We start from the raw sequence: 16,894 nt of genomic DNA, 5'->3' as shown, positions 1-16,894 counted from the left end.
TTGAGGTTTTTCCAAAGCTTTTGAGGATTTTTCAAAACATGTTGAGGTTTTTCCCAAAGATTTTGAGGTTTCTCCAAAGGAGATGATCCAAAGGAGGATGAGCTGGAGGAAATAAATCCCTTTATGGAGCTGCTGGGAAAGAGATCTGGGACCTTGGATCAGAATTCCGGGATTTCCCGGAGGATGGAGAATATTTGGGATTATTCTCCAATGGGAATGTTCTGTGGGGTTGATGGGGTTAGGAATATTTGGATTATCACCAAATGGGAACATTCTTTGGGAATGTTCTCCAGGAATGTTCTGTGGGAATGTTCTGTGAGGACATTCTGTGGGAATGTTCTCCAGGAATGTTCTCTGGGAATGTTCTGTGAGGACAGTCTGTGGGAATGTTCTCTGGGAATGTTCTGTGAGGACAGTGTGTGGGAATGTTCTGTGGGAATGTTCTCTGGGAATGTTCTGTGAGGATGTTCTGTGGGAATGTTCTCTGGGAATGCTCTCTGAGGATGTTCTGTGGGAATGTTCTCTGGGAATGCTCTCTGAGAACATTCTCTAGGAACACTCTGTGGGAATGTCCTCTAAGAACGTTCTCTGGGAGCGTTCTCTGGGTGTGTTCCCTAGGAACATTCTCTGGAACGTTCTGTGGGAATGTTCTCTGGGAATGTTCTGTGAGGACATTCTGTGGGAATGTTTTCTAGGAACGTTCTCTGGGAACGTTCCATGGCAATGTTCTCTAGGAACATTCTCTAGGAGTTCTCTGGGAACATTCTCTGGGAATGTTCTTGAGGAGCGTTCTGTGGGAATGTCCTGCCCAAGCCACCCAGGCCCCCACAGGCCCCGGGCACTCAGAATGACCCCACAGGATCAGGGCACACACAGATGACCCCACAGGACTGGGGCACTCAGAGATGACCCCACAGGATCGGGGCACTCAGAATGACCCCACAGGATCGGGGCACTCACAGATGACCCCACAGGATCGGGGCACTCAGAATGACCCCACAGGATCGGGGCACTCACAGATGACCCCATAGGACTGGGGCACTCACAGATGACCCCACAGGACTGGGGCACACACAGATGACCCCACAGGACCCCACAGGCCCCACAGGATCAGGCCACACACAGATGACCCCACAGGACTGGGGCACTCAGAATGACCCCACAGGACTGGGGCACTCACAGATGACCCCACAGGACCCCACAGGCCCCACAGGATCGGGGCACTCAGAGATGACCCCACAGGACCCCACAGGACCCCACAGGCCCCACAGGCCCCACAGGCCCCGGGCGCTCGTTCCCTACAATCCCTGGATCCAGCTCATCCCGGGAGCGGAGCAGGAGCAGCTCCGGCTCCGCTGCTGCTGCTCCAACCTCTCCAACCCAGCCCGAGCTTCCCAGGGGATCTCGGGGCCGCTTGTGAGCACAGCTCGGCTCTGCTGGGAATTTGGGGCTAATTAATGGGATAATTGGAGTCGGCAGTGCAGCTGCCCTGGGAAACCCGAGCCTGCTTCCTGCAAAACAAGGAGAAAACATTCGGTGTTTTGGTTTGATGCTCACAGCACCCAGGGGAGTTCTCCAGCACCGCTTTGAAAGGGGCCAATCCCCGGTTTTGAAAGGATATTTAGGAAGCCACACTGCTCACTTTTAGCAATTCTTTTCTTTTAAATGCTTTCGTTTTAATTTTTTTTTTCCTTTACACCCTCTTCAATGTTTTTATTTGAAATGGGGAGAGCTCAGAGGGATTTGGGACACGGGATGGAGGGACAGGAGACAGGGAACAGGTTTGGGCTGGGTAAAGTCAGGATTAGGAGGGAAACTGGGAGGAAATTGTTCCTTTTGAGGGTGGATTTGGCAAAGCTGAGGGGGTGTATGAGGACAGGGAGAGCTCAGAGCCCTTCCAGGGCCTAAAAGAGCTTCGGGAGAGGGACTGGGACAAGGAATAACACAGTGGGAAAGGTCTGGTGTGGACAAGGTCAGGTTCAGATGGAATATTCAAAGGAAACGGGGGGAAATTGGGAGGAAATTGTTCCTTGTGAGGGCAGCGAGGCTTTGGAGAGGATTTGGGAAAGTTTAAGGGGTGCAGGAGGAGGGGGAGAGCTCAGAGCCTGAAGAGGCTCCAGGAGAGGCACTGGGGACTAGGAATAAAATAGTGGGAATGGTTTGGTGTGCAATGAGGGCAGGTTTAGGTGGGAAATTGGGATGAAATTTTTCCTTATGAGGCCAGTGAGGCCTCAGCCTGAGAATCTGGAAGTGTCCATGGCCGGTTTGGAGCACCCTGAGGTGGTGGAAGGTGCCCCCCACATCCTGGGCTGTCCCTGGATCTCCAATGTCCCTTCCAGGGAATGGTTTGGTGTGGGATGAGGCTGGGATTACATGAGAAATAGGGAGGAAATTGGGAAGAAAATGAAGGTGGGATTACATGAGAAATCGGGAGGAAATTGGGAAGAAAATGAGGGTGGTATTACATGAGAAATTGGGAGGAAATTGGGAAGAAAATGAGGGTGGTATTACATGAGAAATTGTGAGGAAATTGGGAAGAAAATGAGGGTGGGATTACATGAGAAACTGGGAGGAAATTGGGAAGAAAATGAGGGTGGGATTACATGAGAAATCAGGAGGAAATTGAGGGCGGCAAGGTCTCCAGCTGCAGATCTGGAGGTGCCCAAGGCCACTGGGAGCAGCCCGGGCCGGCGGGAGCTCCGTCCCCACCCCGGGGTGACCCCGGGTCCCCAAGGTGCGTTCCACGCCCGCAGCGGGGACCAGCCGCCCTTTGTTAGGCCGGGCGCCGCTCCCCGGGCAGGACACACCTGTCGGCCGCGGGCGCGGGATTGGCTGGCGCCGGTGCACCTGCGCGGGGAGGGCCCAGGCTCCACGTAAGACGAGCCTTGGCCTCGCTCCCCAACCATCCCTCCTCGATTCCAGCTCCAACACGCAGCTCCCGCGAGCGCCCGGCCGCCCAGCCCTCCCGGGCCTGCTTGTGTCCCATTGAAAGCTGGGTTTATTGGTTTCTTAAGCTCCGTTTCAGCTGCCTAACGAGGTGTAGCCGTGTTGTTTTTCCAGGTCTGCCTGAGGTTTTGTCACCGTTGGCTCCGGCTCCCGGTTCCTCGAGAAACCCAAGGTCGCCTTTTCCGGCACGCGGAAAACTCTCCTGGGCTCCTCATCCTCCCGAAACTCCTTCCCCACCTGGAGGCCGAGCTGGATTTGGGAGAAGCTCCCAGCACTGAAGTTTTTCCCTGGATTTCGTGCTGGTCCTGGTAAGATCCAAAGTATCCAGGTAGAGCGGGTAGGGAGAAAAAATGGGATTGACGGCGCACGAGAACAACTCCTTGGAGGGCTTTCCCCACTTTTTCCATGGATATTCCCTCTCTCCGCTCCACTTTCTCCGGGATTCCGCCCTTTTTTCTCTTCCTCCTTCTCCCCCTGGGTGGATTGGAGAGGGTTTTGTTGGACAGATCAGGTTTTGTGTGCGCTGGGGGAGGGGAGGGCAGCGCATGAATCCAAACGTTCATTTTACAACCAGTCCAACCAGTCAGGGCAGCTCCGAGCAGATCCAGGGCCAGGAGGAGGAGGAGGAGGAGGAGGGAGACGAGGGGGAAAAGCTGCCGGCAGCCAGGTGTCAGGGAGAGGTGGGGACAAAGGGAAATCCCATTCAAATCCCAGTAAAATCCATAGGGAACCAGCGCGGGACTGAAGAAGGCTCTTCCAATATTCCTGGATTTTGGAATCCTTGGCTGTAAGGGAGGGTTTCCCAGTTTTCGACGAAGAGTGAGGATTCAAAATCTGGGTTTGCTGCTCGCTCTGAAAAAAAAAAAGAGCTATTGGGAAAATCCCATTAATATCCCAATAAAATCCCAATACAATCCAGGAAACCAGCGCGGAATTGAAGGAGGTTCTTCCAATATTCCTGGATTTCGGAATCTTTGGGTTTAAGGGAGGATTCCCCAGTTTTCGACTTAGAGTGAGGATTCAAAATCTGGGTTTGCTGCTGACTCTGAAAAAAAAAAAAGAATATTGGGATAATCTCATTAAAATCCCAATAAAATCCATAGGAAACCAGCATGGAATTGAAGGAAGTTCTTCCAATATTCCTGGATTTCGGCATCTTTGGGTTTAAGGCAGGATCTCCCAGTTTTGGGAGTTAAAGGCGCAATTCGAGTTTGCTGCTGGCTCTGAAGAAACAGGAATATTGGGAAAATCCCATTTCAATCCCAACAAAATTTATATAAAACAGGGACAGAATTGAAGGGGGTTCTTCCAATATCTTTGGATTTTGGAATATTTGGATTTTAGGGAGGATTCCCCAGTTTTGGGAGTTAAAGTCACGATTCAGGTTTGCTGCTGCCCCTGAAAGAAAGGAATATTGGGAAAATTCCATTAAAATTCAATTCATATCCCAGTAAAATTTCTATCAAAGGAGCATGAAATGGAAGGGCGCTCTTCCAACGCTTGGAGTATTTTGGAATATTTGGATTTCAGGCAGGAATTCCCAGTTTTGGACTCAGAGGGAGGATTCCAATCCCGGCTCGAGTAACGAGTGCCACGTTTTAATGAGCTCTTTAATTACGCAGCGCTTTAATGAGCTCGTCTGCCCCTCCTGGAGCCCCGGGCTCGTTCTCCCTCGTCCCAGCCGAGCTCCTGGGCTCGGAGGGGATGGGACTGGCGATTCGGGCAGCAGAGGAAAAGTTGGGAATTGCGCTCGGATCCGAGCGGAGCCGCAGAGAATTCCGGCTGCGGCGGGAGGAGCCGGGAGCCATTTTGGGTTGGGCTCCGCAGCCCTTCCGCACCTCGGCCTTCCCTGCCTTCTCCTGGAAAACCCAAAGATTCCCAGCTGGAATCCCCTGCTGGAGCCAACCGGGATTGGCTTCTCCTCAGCTTTGAGTTTTCCTGAATTTTACAGGAATTTCCTGGTTTTCCCTGAATTTTCGAGGAATTTCCTGAATCTTGGAGAAATCTCCTGGTTTCTCCTGAATTTTAGAGGAATTTCCTGGTTTCTCCTGAATTTTGGAGAAATTTCCTGGCATTTCCTGAATCTTGGAGAAATTTATTGAATTTTAGAGAAATTTCCTGGTTTCTCCAGAATCTTGGAGAAATTTCCTGGTTTCTCCAGAATCTTGGAGGAATTTCCTGGTTTCTCCTGAATTTTACAGGAATTTCCTGGTTTCTCCTGAATTTTACAGGAATTTCCTGGTTTTCCCTGAATTTTCAAGGAATTTCCTGAATCTTGGAGAAATCTCCTGGTTTCTCCTGAATTTTAGAGAAATTTCCTGGTTTTCCCTGAACCTTGGAGAAATCTCCTGGTTTCTCCCAAATTTTGGACAAATTTCCTGGTTTCTCCTGAATTTTCAAGGAATTTCCTGGTTTTCCCTGAATCTTGGAGAAATTTCCTGGTTTCTCCTGAACTTTGGAGAATTTTCCTGCTTTCTCCTGAATTTTGGAGAAATTTCCTGGCTTTTCCTGAATCTTGGAGAAATTTATTGAATTTTAGAGAAATTTCCTGGTTTCTCCAGAATCTTGGAGAAATTTCCTGGTTTCTCCAGAATCTTGGAGGAATTTCCTGGTTTCTCCTGAATTTTACAGGAATTTCCTGGTTTTCCCTGAATTTTCGAGGAATTTCCTGAATCTTGGAGAAATTTCCTGGTTTCTCCTGAATTTTCAAGGAATTTCCTGGTTTCTCCTGAATTTTAGAGGAATTTCCTGGTAACATTACTGTTACTACTACATTTATTCTTATTTTATTTTTTATCACATTATTTTTACTCTATCATTTTTTATTCTATTTTATTTTTTTATCACATTTAAATATTCTATGTATTTTTGGAAATAGATTAGTGTTAGTATTATTTTCATTATTATTATTCATTATTATTATTCAGTATCATAATTATTATATTTTTTCTTTTCATTATTAATATTTTAATTGCCAATTATTTGTTCCTATCACTACTAAATTTATTCTTGTTTTATATCATTAGTTCTACTCTATTATTTTTATTTATTCTTCTATTTTTATCACATTAATCTATTTTATTTTTTTTATTCTATTATTTTCAGCCATAACCCACAGACACCAGAGCTGGGCCCCGCTTAACGCAGCTGCGTTTAAACCTTCCGGAATCCTTTTGGAAGCAGACCACGGAATTCGGGGCTGATTTTTTCACATTTCGCACCAAAACCCGACAGAAAACCATTCCGGGCTGGATTTTTCCCCAAATTTTTTTGTTTTTTGGTCGAAAAGATTCCGAATTTGGGCCGTGCTGAGATGTCCTCAGCATCTTACTGGGCAGCATTGGATGATCCACGCCGCTCTAATACTGCCTGGTAATGATGATGAAGGCTCTTCCCGAGCGCCGCGCCCGCAGCCGCCCCGCCCGCCCAAGCCCGGCCTAAACCCGGCTAAACCTGGGCTAAACCCGGGCTAAACCCACCTAAACCCGGCCTAAACCCGCCTAAACCCGGGCTAAACCCAGCTAAACCCGGGCTAAACCCGCCTAAACCCAGGCTAAACCCGGCCTAAACCCAGGCTAAACTCGGGCTAAACTAAACCCGGGCTAAACCCGGCCTAAACCCACCTAAACCCGGGCTAAACTAAACCCGGGCTAAACCCGCCTAAACCCAGGTTAAACCCGGGCTAAACTAAACCCGGGCTAAACCCGCCTAAACCCGCCTAAGCAACCCCGCCTTGCACTGCCGAGGTGAGCCCGGATCAACGCCCGAGCTCTGAGCTCCAGGCCGGGTTTAACATTGGGACATCCGAGTTCTCACGGAGGAAATCCCCGCCTGGGATAAGCCCGGTTTAGGAAAAAGCCTGCGGGTGGGGTGCAGCAAAAAATGCAAAAATCGTCCCAAAAATCCGATAATATCCCATGGGAAGAGGCTTTGGGAGCGAGGGAAATGCGGGAATTCTGTCCCAAAAATGGGGTTTTGTGCCTTTAACGCACCGGGAATTCCCAGGGAAGATTTGATTGGAATGGGATTGCCTTGGTCGTTTGTGTTAAGTCAGGCTTTCATGTCTTAAATCAGGCTTAACCTCCTGTTTCTCTTCATGCCTTAAACCAGCCTACCTTCAGGTTTCATTCTGGATGCGTATTAGAGCAGGCTTCCTTTCATCCTTCTCTTTTAGAGCTCTATTAAGCCAAGTTTAACCTCATCTGTCTCTTTCTGATTTTTCTTAAGTAAGGCTGAACCTCCTGGTTCTCATTTAGACCTGTCTTAGCCCCTTGCTAAATCAGGCTTGACTGCAGATTTCTTTTTTAAATCGGTATTAAATCAGGCTTAACTTTCACTTTCTCTTGTAGACCCGTATTAAGTCAGATTTAACCTCCTATTTCTTTTTTAAATCTGCCTTAAACCAGGCTTGACCTCTCTGTTTCAAGCTCTCCTAAACCAGTTTTAACCTCCCATTCCTCTTCTTGTCCTGCCTCAAGCCCTTATTTCCACTTTAAACCTCAACTAAATCCCTTTTTATGCTCTGTTCCCCCCAAACCCGCCACAATTTCAATCCCTCCTTCCCCAGAGCCCGTTTTTTTTGTGTACCCGTGGCAAATTCCCGGGGAATTTGGGTTTTTCCTGGAATTCCGGCCCCGCGAAGAGCCCGGAATTGCCGATTCCCGCCGCTGCCGGACTCGCTGGTCCTCTGTGGGCATCTTACTAGACAGTGCTGGATTTGCTGCCTCTACTCTAACACTGTCTGGTAACGATGTTTAAAGGGTGATCCAAACCGCTCCGGCCCGAAATTCCAGCCAGGCCGGGATTCTCTGGGATTTGCCGGCATTTTCCACAGGGTAAGGATGGAGCTGGGGACAACGGGGAGGGCCCAGCCAGGGAAAATCGGAATTAAAATCAAAATATTCCCTGGGAATTGGTGGAGGCGATGCTGGGTATTAGACTGGGTCTAACGTCCCAAATCCAGAATTTTCCCATCACAATTCCAGGGTTTTTCCCATCCCAAATCCAGGGGTTTTTCCAGAATTTCTGGGATTTTCCACAGGGTACAGATGGATTTGGGGACAATGAGGAGGGCCCAGCCAGGGAAAATTGGAACTGGAATCAAAATATTCCCTGGGAATTTCCATCCCAAAATTCCTTCTGATTCCCATTTTCCATCCCCAAATTCCTCCTGATTCCCATTTGCCATGCCAAAATTCCCCCCAGTTCCTTTCTGGCAGTTCCCACATTCTGGAGCCCGGAACTTTCTGTGGCATTCCAAGGATTTGTTCTGGGATTAAATCTGGGATTAAATCCCAGCCCCATGAGCTTTTCCCTTCCCTCACTCCAAATTCCAAATTAAGCTGGGTCTAGCGCCCCAAAAATGTTGGGAATTAAAGGATTTTCCAAATCCCTCCCAACCCAAACCAGTCTGGAATTCTTCTCCCTCATCCCTGGAAAACTTCAACCCCTTTCCCTGCTAAAGCCAGTGGATAATCAAGGGAAAATGGAATTAATTGCTCCGTAATTAAAACTAAAAATGGCTCATCCTTAAAAATATTCCAAATTAAAATGGTAATTCCAAAAGAATTCCCCCAATGTGGAGAGCTTGGGAGGAGCTGCCCCACATCCGCCTGGAGCGAGCCTGGGAGGATGAAATTCCCAGGAAAAGGAGGAAGCAGAGTGGGGATTAATTAAAACTCGGTGATTAATTAAGGCTTGGTGTTAATGAGTGACTACTCCAGGAGGCCCAGGAGGAAATGGGGGAGGAATTCTGGGAATTGGACTGGAACAAGGCCATAAATCCCTGGAATTGGGCCCATCCCCCCCATAATTCCCTGGAATTGGGGCCCATCTTTTGGTTGGAAGTAAAGCTGATCTTTAGATGGAAATAAAGCTGAGATTTGGGTGGAAATTGAGCCCAGCTTTGGGTGGAATAAAGCCGAGCTTTGGTGGAATTCCGTGGCTTTTTTTGGGGTGTTTTTCCCATTCCCAGATCCGGATCTCTGCTCCTGGAGGGAGGAATTTCAATTCCCCAAAACCAGGATTCCCTTTTTTTCCTTTCCCAGTCGTTGTCCAGGGGAACATTCCCAGAACTCCCAGCCCAAAATCCAGGGATCATCCAGGAGAGGTTGAAATCCATGGGCAATTCCTCTGAAATTCCGGGAATTTCTACAGATTTCCAGGAGCAGCCGTCCTGGATTATCCACAATTATCCATAATTATCAATAAGATGTTGGCACTGCCATCTCCACAGGGGGTCAGCCCAAAAAACTTCCCAAACCTGCTGGAATTCCATTAAAAATCTTGGAATATCTGAAGCGGGAAGGGCCCCAGAGGGATCAAAAGTGCCCAAATCCCACCTCAGAGCCTTCTCCAGGATTTTTGCCCATTCCCTTCATTTTCCCAGAGCTCTGAGCATTCCCTGGATGAGCTTCCCTCCCTTTTTCCCCCGATTTTCCTCGGAAGGAAAATCCCTGCTGGCACAGCAGGAGCTTCCCAAGGGAATCTTGGGGTGGGAGCAGGAATGGGGTTGGGAGAGGCTGGGATGGGGTCGGGAATGACCCAAGCGGGGCTGCTGGAAAATCCAGGGAAAAGCAGGAATGTGGGAAAAGCAGGAACATGGGAAAAGCAAATGTGGGAAAAGGAAACGTGGGAAAAACAGGAAATCTGGGAAAAGGAGATGTGGGGAAAGCAGGAATGTGGGAAAAGGAGCTGAGGAAAAGCAAATGTGGGAAAAGCAGGAATGTGGGAAATCTGGAGATTTGGGAATTCAGGAGCTCTGGGAAAAGAAAATGTGGGAAATCAGGAGCTGTGGGAAATTCAGGAAATGTGGGAATTCAGGAGTTGTGCTCACCACTCCCACTCCTGGAAATCAGGATATCCCAGGAAATCCCTGCTCCCGTCCTCCTGCAGCTACACCAGCAGGATTTATCCCGAAATCCCAGCTTTGTTTAGAGAAAACCAAATCCAGGGGCGTTCCTCGGGAGGAACGCCGCCGCCCCATCCGTGGTTTTTTGGGAATTCCAGCCCCGCATTACCGGCGATCCCGGAGCCGCTATCGGAGCTCGCTATAGATTTTCAGGGAGAGGATGGAAAGCTTTTCCTGGGATTTGTCACCGTGCTCCTCCTCCGGGAATTGGATGCTGTAGGATTCCTCCCCCTGGGGCCGCAGGAACGTGGGGTCGGGATCGGCGTCTGGGAATGAGGAAAACTCAGGAAAACTCAGCCGGGAATTCCGGGAATTCCGGCCAGAGGGTGGGGAAACCCCCCTTCCCCCCCCACCCCAGGCTGTGGGATTTAGGGATGATCCCGTTCTGCCCCATCCCAATTCCCACCATTCCAGCGAGCTCCAAGGATAATTCCAGGGGTCCAGAACCACTCTGGGAAAGCCATTCCAGGAATTCCATCCCAAATCCCACTGCACCCTGCCCTGGGCCAGGAATGTAGGCCGGGATGTGATCCCAGGAACCTGCCCCAAATCCCGCAGGAAATCCGGATTGATCCCACCGATCCCCTCCTTTATCCCACTCAGATTTTATCCCATCATTCCCAGACTTTATCCTATACACTCCCAGATTTTATCCCATCCACTCCCAGATTTTATCCCACCCACTCCCAGATTTTTCCCAACCAATCTCGGATTTTTCCCCAGCCATTGCCAGATTGTATCCCGTCCATGGCCAGGTTTCTCCCGCCCAGCTGCCGTGTTTCTCCCACCCAATCCTGGATTTTTTATGCCAGCCATGCCCAGGTTTCTCCCGCCCAGCTCCCGTGTTTCTCCCATCCAATCCCGGATTTTTTATGCCAGCCATGCCCAGGTTTCTCCCGCCCAGCTCCCGTGTTTCTCCCATCCAATCCCGGATTTTTTATGCCAGCCATGCCCAGGTTTCTCCCACCCAGCTGCCGTGTTTCTCCCATCCAATCCCGGGTTTTTTATGCCAGCCATGCCCAGGTTTCTCCCGCCCAGCTGCCGTATTTCTCCCATCCAATCCCGGATTTTTTATGCCAGCCATGCCCAGGTTTCTCCCGCCCAGCTGCCGTGTTTCTCCCATCCAATCCCGGGTTTTTCCCACCTGCGGGCGGGCGCTTCCCGCGTCCGTGCAGGCTCCAGATGCAGAAGTGCAGCAGCAGCGTCAGCAGCAGCAGCGCGAACACGGCCGCGGCCGCCAGCGCCGCCAGCGCCGGGCTGGAGCGCGGCCCCGGGCCCGGCCCGCCTGCAATTAACGGGGTGCCATTCGTTGGCGTTAATTAAAACCGAGCCAGGCCGCGGCTGGGGTCCACAGCCGGGGAGGGCAGGAGGGATTTTGGGCTTCTGCGGGAAACACGGGAGGTGGGAGAGGCCCGGAGGGGAGGGAATTGGGGAGCGGGGTGGGAACAGGGGAATGGGAAAAGGGAAAGGGAGAAGGAAAAGGGAAAAGGGAAAAGGGAGGAGGGAAAGGGGAGAGGGAAAATGGAAGAGGGAAAGGGGGAAAGGGAAAACGTTAGAGGGAAAGGGAGGAGGGAAAGGGGAAAAGGGGAAATGGGAAAGGGAAGAAGGGACAAGGGAAAAGGGGGAAAGGGGAAAAGGGAGGAGGGAAAAGGAGAAAAGGGAAAAGAAAGGGAGCAGGGAAGGAACTGAAAAGAGAGGAGGAGGAGAAGAAGGTAAAGGAGGAAAAGGAAAAGAGAGGGAAGAGGAAAAGGAAAGAGGAAATGGGATGAGGAAGAGGAAAGGGAAGATGGATGGGAAAGAGGAAAAGGAGAAAAGAGGGAAGAGAGAAAAGGAAATGGGAAAGGAAGGGAAAGGGAAGACGAAAAGGAAGAGGAAACAGAAGGAGAAGGAAAAGGAGAAAGCAACAATGTTTTTGGGAGCAGCCCCCACTTCCCAGGCGGATTTCCTGGGCAGGCAGGGAGGGTGAGGAAGGTGAGGAGGAGCAGGAGAAGGGAATTTTGGGGACTGGGGTACCTGGCTGCGGGGCCGTGCCCGGGACGCTGCACTCGGAGTCCTGGCTGCTGTTCCCCAGCCGCAGCGTGACGAGGCCTCTGCTCCCACAGCTGCAAGGGACAGAGTTCGGAATTCCTGCAATTCCCGCAATTCCAGGAATTTCCACCTGCCTTCCTCCCTCTCCTCCCCCTGAGGTTTTGCCCCTCTCATGGGAGCTTTGCGGGCTTTGAGTCCTTTAGGTTTTCCATGGATTTCCCTGCTTGGAATAATTTTTCCAGCACTTTAGGCAAGTTTAAGGTGGGCTTAAACTCTGCCTCAAGACTGAGAAATGCCAGGTTTTGCTCAATTAAAAACTCATCAATTAATCTCATGGTGATCCTCTTGGATTCAAGTTGAATTTTAATGGCAGTATTGAATATCTTCACTGATATTTCAATATTAATTGGTTCATTATTATTATTGTTATTATTATCATAATTATTATATGCTTCTTCATTTTATTCCTAATTTAAAATGGGGAAAACAAACCCAAATTTTATTACTATTATTATTATTATTATTATTATTATTATTATTATTATTATTATTTTCAAATTAGGGGAATACCAATAAACCCATATTCAGGCTATTATTATTCTTAGTAGTAGTAGTAGTAGTATTATCATCATGTCTGTTTTCAAAGCAGGGAAGCACATTCCCAACAATAATTACTGATAATTGGTTATTGATTACTGATGAGTGATTATTGGTTATTGATGATCGGTTATTGGCTGCTCCGTACTCAGTCCAGCTGCGGCACCAGCCGCCCCTGCTGCTGGAGTAGGTGCCGTTCTCGCAGGGTTTGCACTCAAAGTGGAAATTCACGGATCCTGCGGGAAAAGGGATGGGAATGGCTGAGATCCCAAATTCCGGGACAGCTGCTGGCAGCAGGGCCAGGGCCGCTCCCGTTCCCTGCCCCATTCCATGTCCTGTTCCCTGCCCCATTCCGTGTCCTGTTCCCTGCCCCATTCCCGTTCCCTGCCCCATTCCTGTTCCCTGCCTCATTCCATGTCCTGTTCCCTGCCCCATTCCCATTCCCTGCCCCATTCCGTGTCCTGTTCCCTGTTCCCTGCCCCATTCCCGTTCCCTGCCCCATTCCCATTCCCTGCCCCAATCCCATTCCCTGCCCCAATCCCATTCCCTGCCCCATTCCCGATCCCAAATCCCAAATCCCGATCCCGAATCCCGGTTACCGATGCGGGCGGGCTCGCGGCCGGGCGGGCAGCGTGGCAGTGCCCGGCAGAACTGGCAGTGCCTGCCCCAGTCCCATTCCCTGCCCCAATCCCATTCCCTGCCCCATTCCCGATCCCAAATCCCAAATCCCGATCCCAAATCCCGGTTACCGATGCGGGCGGGCTCGCGGCCGGGCGGGCAGCGTGGCAGTGCCCGGCAGAACTGGCAGTGCCTGCCCCAATCCCATTCCCTGCCCCATTCCCTGCCCCATTCCCGATCCCAAATCCCAAATCCCGATCCCGAATCCCGGTTACCGATGCGGGCGGGCTCGCGGCCGGGCGGGCAGCGTGGCAGTGCCCGGCAGAACTGGCAGGGCTCGCCGGCACAGCCGTGCCCCGGGGGACATTTGCAGTCGGGGTCCTGCGCCGCCCCGCAGGGCGCCGGGCTTCCTGTGGGAATTCCAGAGGGGTTCCCGTTCCAGAGGGGTTCCCGTTCCAGAGGGACTCCCCTTCCAAAGGGATTCCCATTCCAAAGAGATTCCAGTTCCAAAGGGATTCCCCTTCCCCTTCCAAAGGGATTCCTGTTCCCCCTTCCAGAGGGATTCCTCTTCCAAAGGGATTCCCCTTCCCCTTCCAAAGGGATTCCCCTTCCCCTTCCAGAGGGATTCCCGTTCCCCAGGAATTCCCATTCCCAGGGAAAGGCAGAGCAGGAGGTGGTGCTTCCAGACACGGGGAAGGTTCTGGAGTAGCGGGATCCCAAAATTCTCCCTCCCATCCCCAGGAACAAGAGCCTTCCTGGAAAAGGGATCCCAAAATTCTCCCATCTCCAGGAAAGAGAGACACAATTTACACTCAATTTACACTCAATTTATACACATTTACACACAGTTTGCACAGAATTCACTCCCATTTACACTCAAGTTACACAGAATTACCCACATTTACACACAATCCCCCCCTATTTACACACAATTATCTCCATTTACACACAATTATCTCCATTTACCCACAATTTACACACATCACATACCATTACACACAATTCACCCCCATTTCCACACAGGTTGCAAACAGGTTACCCACAATTTGCACACAGCACATACCATTACACACAATTCACCCCATTTCCCTACACTTGACTCTCAATTTCCACACATCACGTACAATTACACAGAAGTTACACACAATTCACACACATCAGACACAACTACATACGATTACCCACACTTTACACACAATTTACCCCCATTTACCCACAGCACACACAATTACCCACACTTTACACACAATTTGCCCCCATTTACCCACAGCACACACAATTACCCACACTTTACACACAATTTACCCACATCCCATACAATTTACCCCCACTTACCCCCACTTTGCCCACACCACACAGAATTACCCACACTTTACACACAAATTACCCACAATTTACACACGTCACATACAATTACCCACACTTTACACACAAATTACCCACATCTCATACAATTTACCCCCATTTGCCCACACCACACACAATTACCCACACTTTACACACTATTTGCCCCCATTTACCCACACCACACACAATTACCCACACTTTACACACAATTTACCCACATCCCATACAATTTGCCCCCACTTACCCCCACTTTGCCCACAGCACACACAATTACTCACACTTTACCCCACGTCACCCCCGCTGCCCCGTTCCCGCACTCACGTCCCTTCCAGGTGCACCTGGGGCAGCACTTGGTGCCACCTCCCCACGCGGGCCGGAGCTCCCCGTCCTGGCAGCGCCCGGCGGCGCCCGGCGGCGCCCAGCGCCCGGCCAGCAGCGCCAGCAGCGCCAGCAGCCACGGCCGGGGCATGGCCGGGCAGGGCCGCCTCAGCTGGCGGTCACCTCAGCTGGCACTGCCAGCAGGGTGGCAGTGCCACCTTGTCCTTACAGTGCCACCCCCCTGGCACTGCCACCTCAGCTGGCTGTGACAACTCTGTCCTGGCACTGCCACCCCCCTGGCACTGCCACCCTCCTGGCACTGCCACCCCTCTGGCACTGCCACCCCGTCCCCGTCCCCGTCCCCGTCCCCGTCCCGTCCCCGCTGAGGCCCCAGAGGAGCCGCCGGGGTTTTTGTGGCCGAGCTCTTCCTGTGCTGAGCTGGGAGGAGCCGGGCTCAAAGGGCAGCGGGGGGCAGGGCAGGGGACCCCAAAAATGGGTTTGGGGTGGGGGAGACCCCAAAAATGGGTTTGGGGTGTGGGGGGGGACCCCAAAAATGGGGTTTGGGGTGGGGGGAGTTCAAGGGGGGAAATTTGGGGAGTGCTGGGAGGGAGGTGGAAAATTGGCTCCAGGCAGAGATTCCTGCTGGGCCCGGGCACCTCCTGGGAATTCCATCCCAGCCACAAATTCCCTGGGAATTCCATCCCAGCTGAAGTTCCCTGGGAATTCCATCCATGGATCCATCATCATCCCTCCCTAAAATCCATCCCAACTTCCCTCTGGCAAGAACCTTTCCTAAACCCATCCCAGCCTTCCCTAAACCCATCCCAGCCATTCCTAAACCCACCCTAACCTTCCCCCATGCCCTGCCCCCGTTTTCTTTCTTTCTTTCTTCCGCCCTTTGGGGATTTTTTGCCGCTCTCGCCCTTTGGGGCCCCGGCAGGTGACGGAATTTTCCGCCCAGCGCTCCCGGAGCCGGAGTCAGGCTGACCTTTGGCGCTGCGGGCCGGTTTTATCGGATCGATCGGCTTTATCTCCGGCTCCATCGCCTCGCCGGCTCTTCTCGGCAGCTCCGCCGACACTTCCCCGCCTGCCGGCCCCGCTTGCTGCCCGCCCCGCTAAAATCCTTCCCACGGAGAAGGATGCTCTTGGGCTCCACATTTCAGGGAATCCCCCAAAAATCGGACATTCCCCAAAATCTGGAGTGAAACCTCACCCTAAATCCATCAAAATCTCTGCATCCTTCCCAAAAATTCACTCCATGGAAAGGTTCTGCTCTTCGGGCTCCAAATTTGGGGGAATTCCCCCATAAAATCTGACATTCCCCAGAAATCTGGAGTGAAATCCTCACACCAAATCCATCAAAATCTCTGCATCCTTCCCAAAAAATTCACTCCATGGGAAGATTTCCCTCTTTGGGCTTCAAATTTGGGGGAAATCCCAAAAATTCTGACATTCCCAGAAATCTGGAGTGAAATCCTCACCCAAATTCAAAAAAAGAACACACCACCCCCCAAAAAAAAATCCCCAAAAAATGAAAACCACCCCAAAAAAAGAAAACACCCAAAGAAAAGGAAAATACTGTCAAAAAAAGGAAAGCACCCAAAAAATAAAAAAGAGAAAGCCATCCCAAAAAATCACACCCCCCAAAAAAATGAAAAGAACCCCAAAAAAAGGAAAACATCCTAAAAAAATGAAATCACCCTAAATAAAAAGGAAATCACCCCAAAAAAGGGAACCCACGCCGGGGCCTCACGTCAGCAGCGCGGGGCTGCGCCAGCCGCGGTTTCGGTTTCCTGACGCTGAATTTTGGCTGATTTTTTGCTGATTTTTTGCTGATTAGGGGAGAAAAGGAACCCCTGGCACAAAAAACTCACTCACAGGAGGACTTCAGAGCGGTTAGGCCCGGCTTCAACCCAGCTTAAACCCAGCTTAAACCTGGCTAGGCCCGGCTTCGAGATGATTTTCGCCTCCCAGGTGGAATTTCCGTTCCCAGAGGGGAAATCCCGGGATGCTCCAGGATTTCTGAGGGAAGTCCCCAGGGCTCCTGCGGGAAAGAAATGTCCTTTAGGCTGGGCTTAAAACCTTCAGGCCCGGCCTAAACAGGATGTTGCTCATGGCACAGAGGAGGTT

At 50.9% G+C, this 16,894-nt stretch overlaps 1 protein-coding gene across 7 annotated transcripts; it reads right to left on the bottom strand.

The window, feature by feature from the left end:
• Positions 1-1,700: 1,700 nt before the first annotated feature.
• On the bottom strand, positions 1,701-16,688 carry TNFRSF18 (TNF receptor superfamily member 18). 7 transcript variants are annotated; one of them, XM_085558613.1, is made up of 7 exons: positions 14,768-16,688; positions 13,375-13,509; positions 12,630-12,717; positions 11,870-11,958; positions 11,001-11,141; positions 9,966-10,122; positions 1,701-3,798 (listed from the first exon to the last, which is right to left on the bottom strand). In XM_085558613.1, exons 1-6 carry the CDS (start codon positions 14,913-14,915, stop codon positions 9,983-9,985), a joined length of 741 nt encoding a protein of 246 aa, XP_085414739.1. In that variant the 5' UTR covers positions 14,916-16,688; the 3' UTR covers positions 1,701-3,798; positions 9,966-9,982. The 7 variants fall into 7 exon arrangements, with proteins under 7 accessions (XP_085414739.1, XP_085414740.1, XP_085414737.1 ...); XM_085558614.1 differs by having other exon boundaries at positions 15,753-16,688; XM_085558611.1 differs by having other exon boundaries at positions 1,701-3,991; positions 13,375-14,904.
• Positions 16,689-16,894: the final 206 nt, after the last annotated feature.

Source organism: Lonchura striata, chromosome 21 (genome assembly GCF_050655825.1).
Source record: "Lonchura striata isolate lonStrDom1 chromosome 21, ASM5065582v1, whole genome shotgun sequence".
In the NCBI taxonomy this organism is placed as follows: Eukaryota; Metazoa; Chordata; class Aves; order Passeriformes; family Estrildidae; genus Lonchura; species Lonchura striata.
This window is presented reverse-complemented; position numbering and strand designations above follow the sequence as displayed.

Bases quoted from the DNA above. Each gene is read 5' to 3' on its own strand.
- TNFRSF18 (XM_085558608.1), bottom strand. From the start codon at position 13,834: ATGGGAGGGAGAATTTTGGGATCCCGCTACTCCAGAACCTTCCCCGTG. The intron at 12,718-13,374 runs GTAACCGGGATT...CTTTTCCCGCAG, and splicing joins CCGCGAGCCCGCCCGCATCG to GATCCGTGAATTTCCACTTT. The intron at 11,959-12,629 runs GTACGGAGCAGC...TGTCCCTTGCAG, and splicing joins TGGTGCCGCAGCTGGACTGA to CTGTGGGAGCAGAGGCCTCG.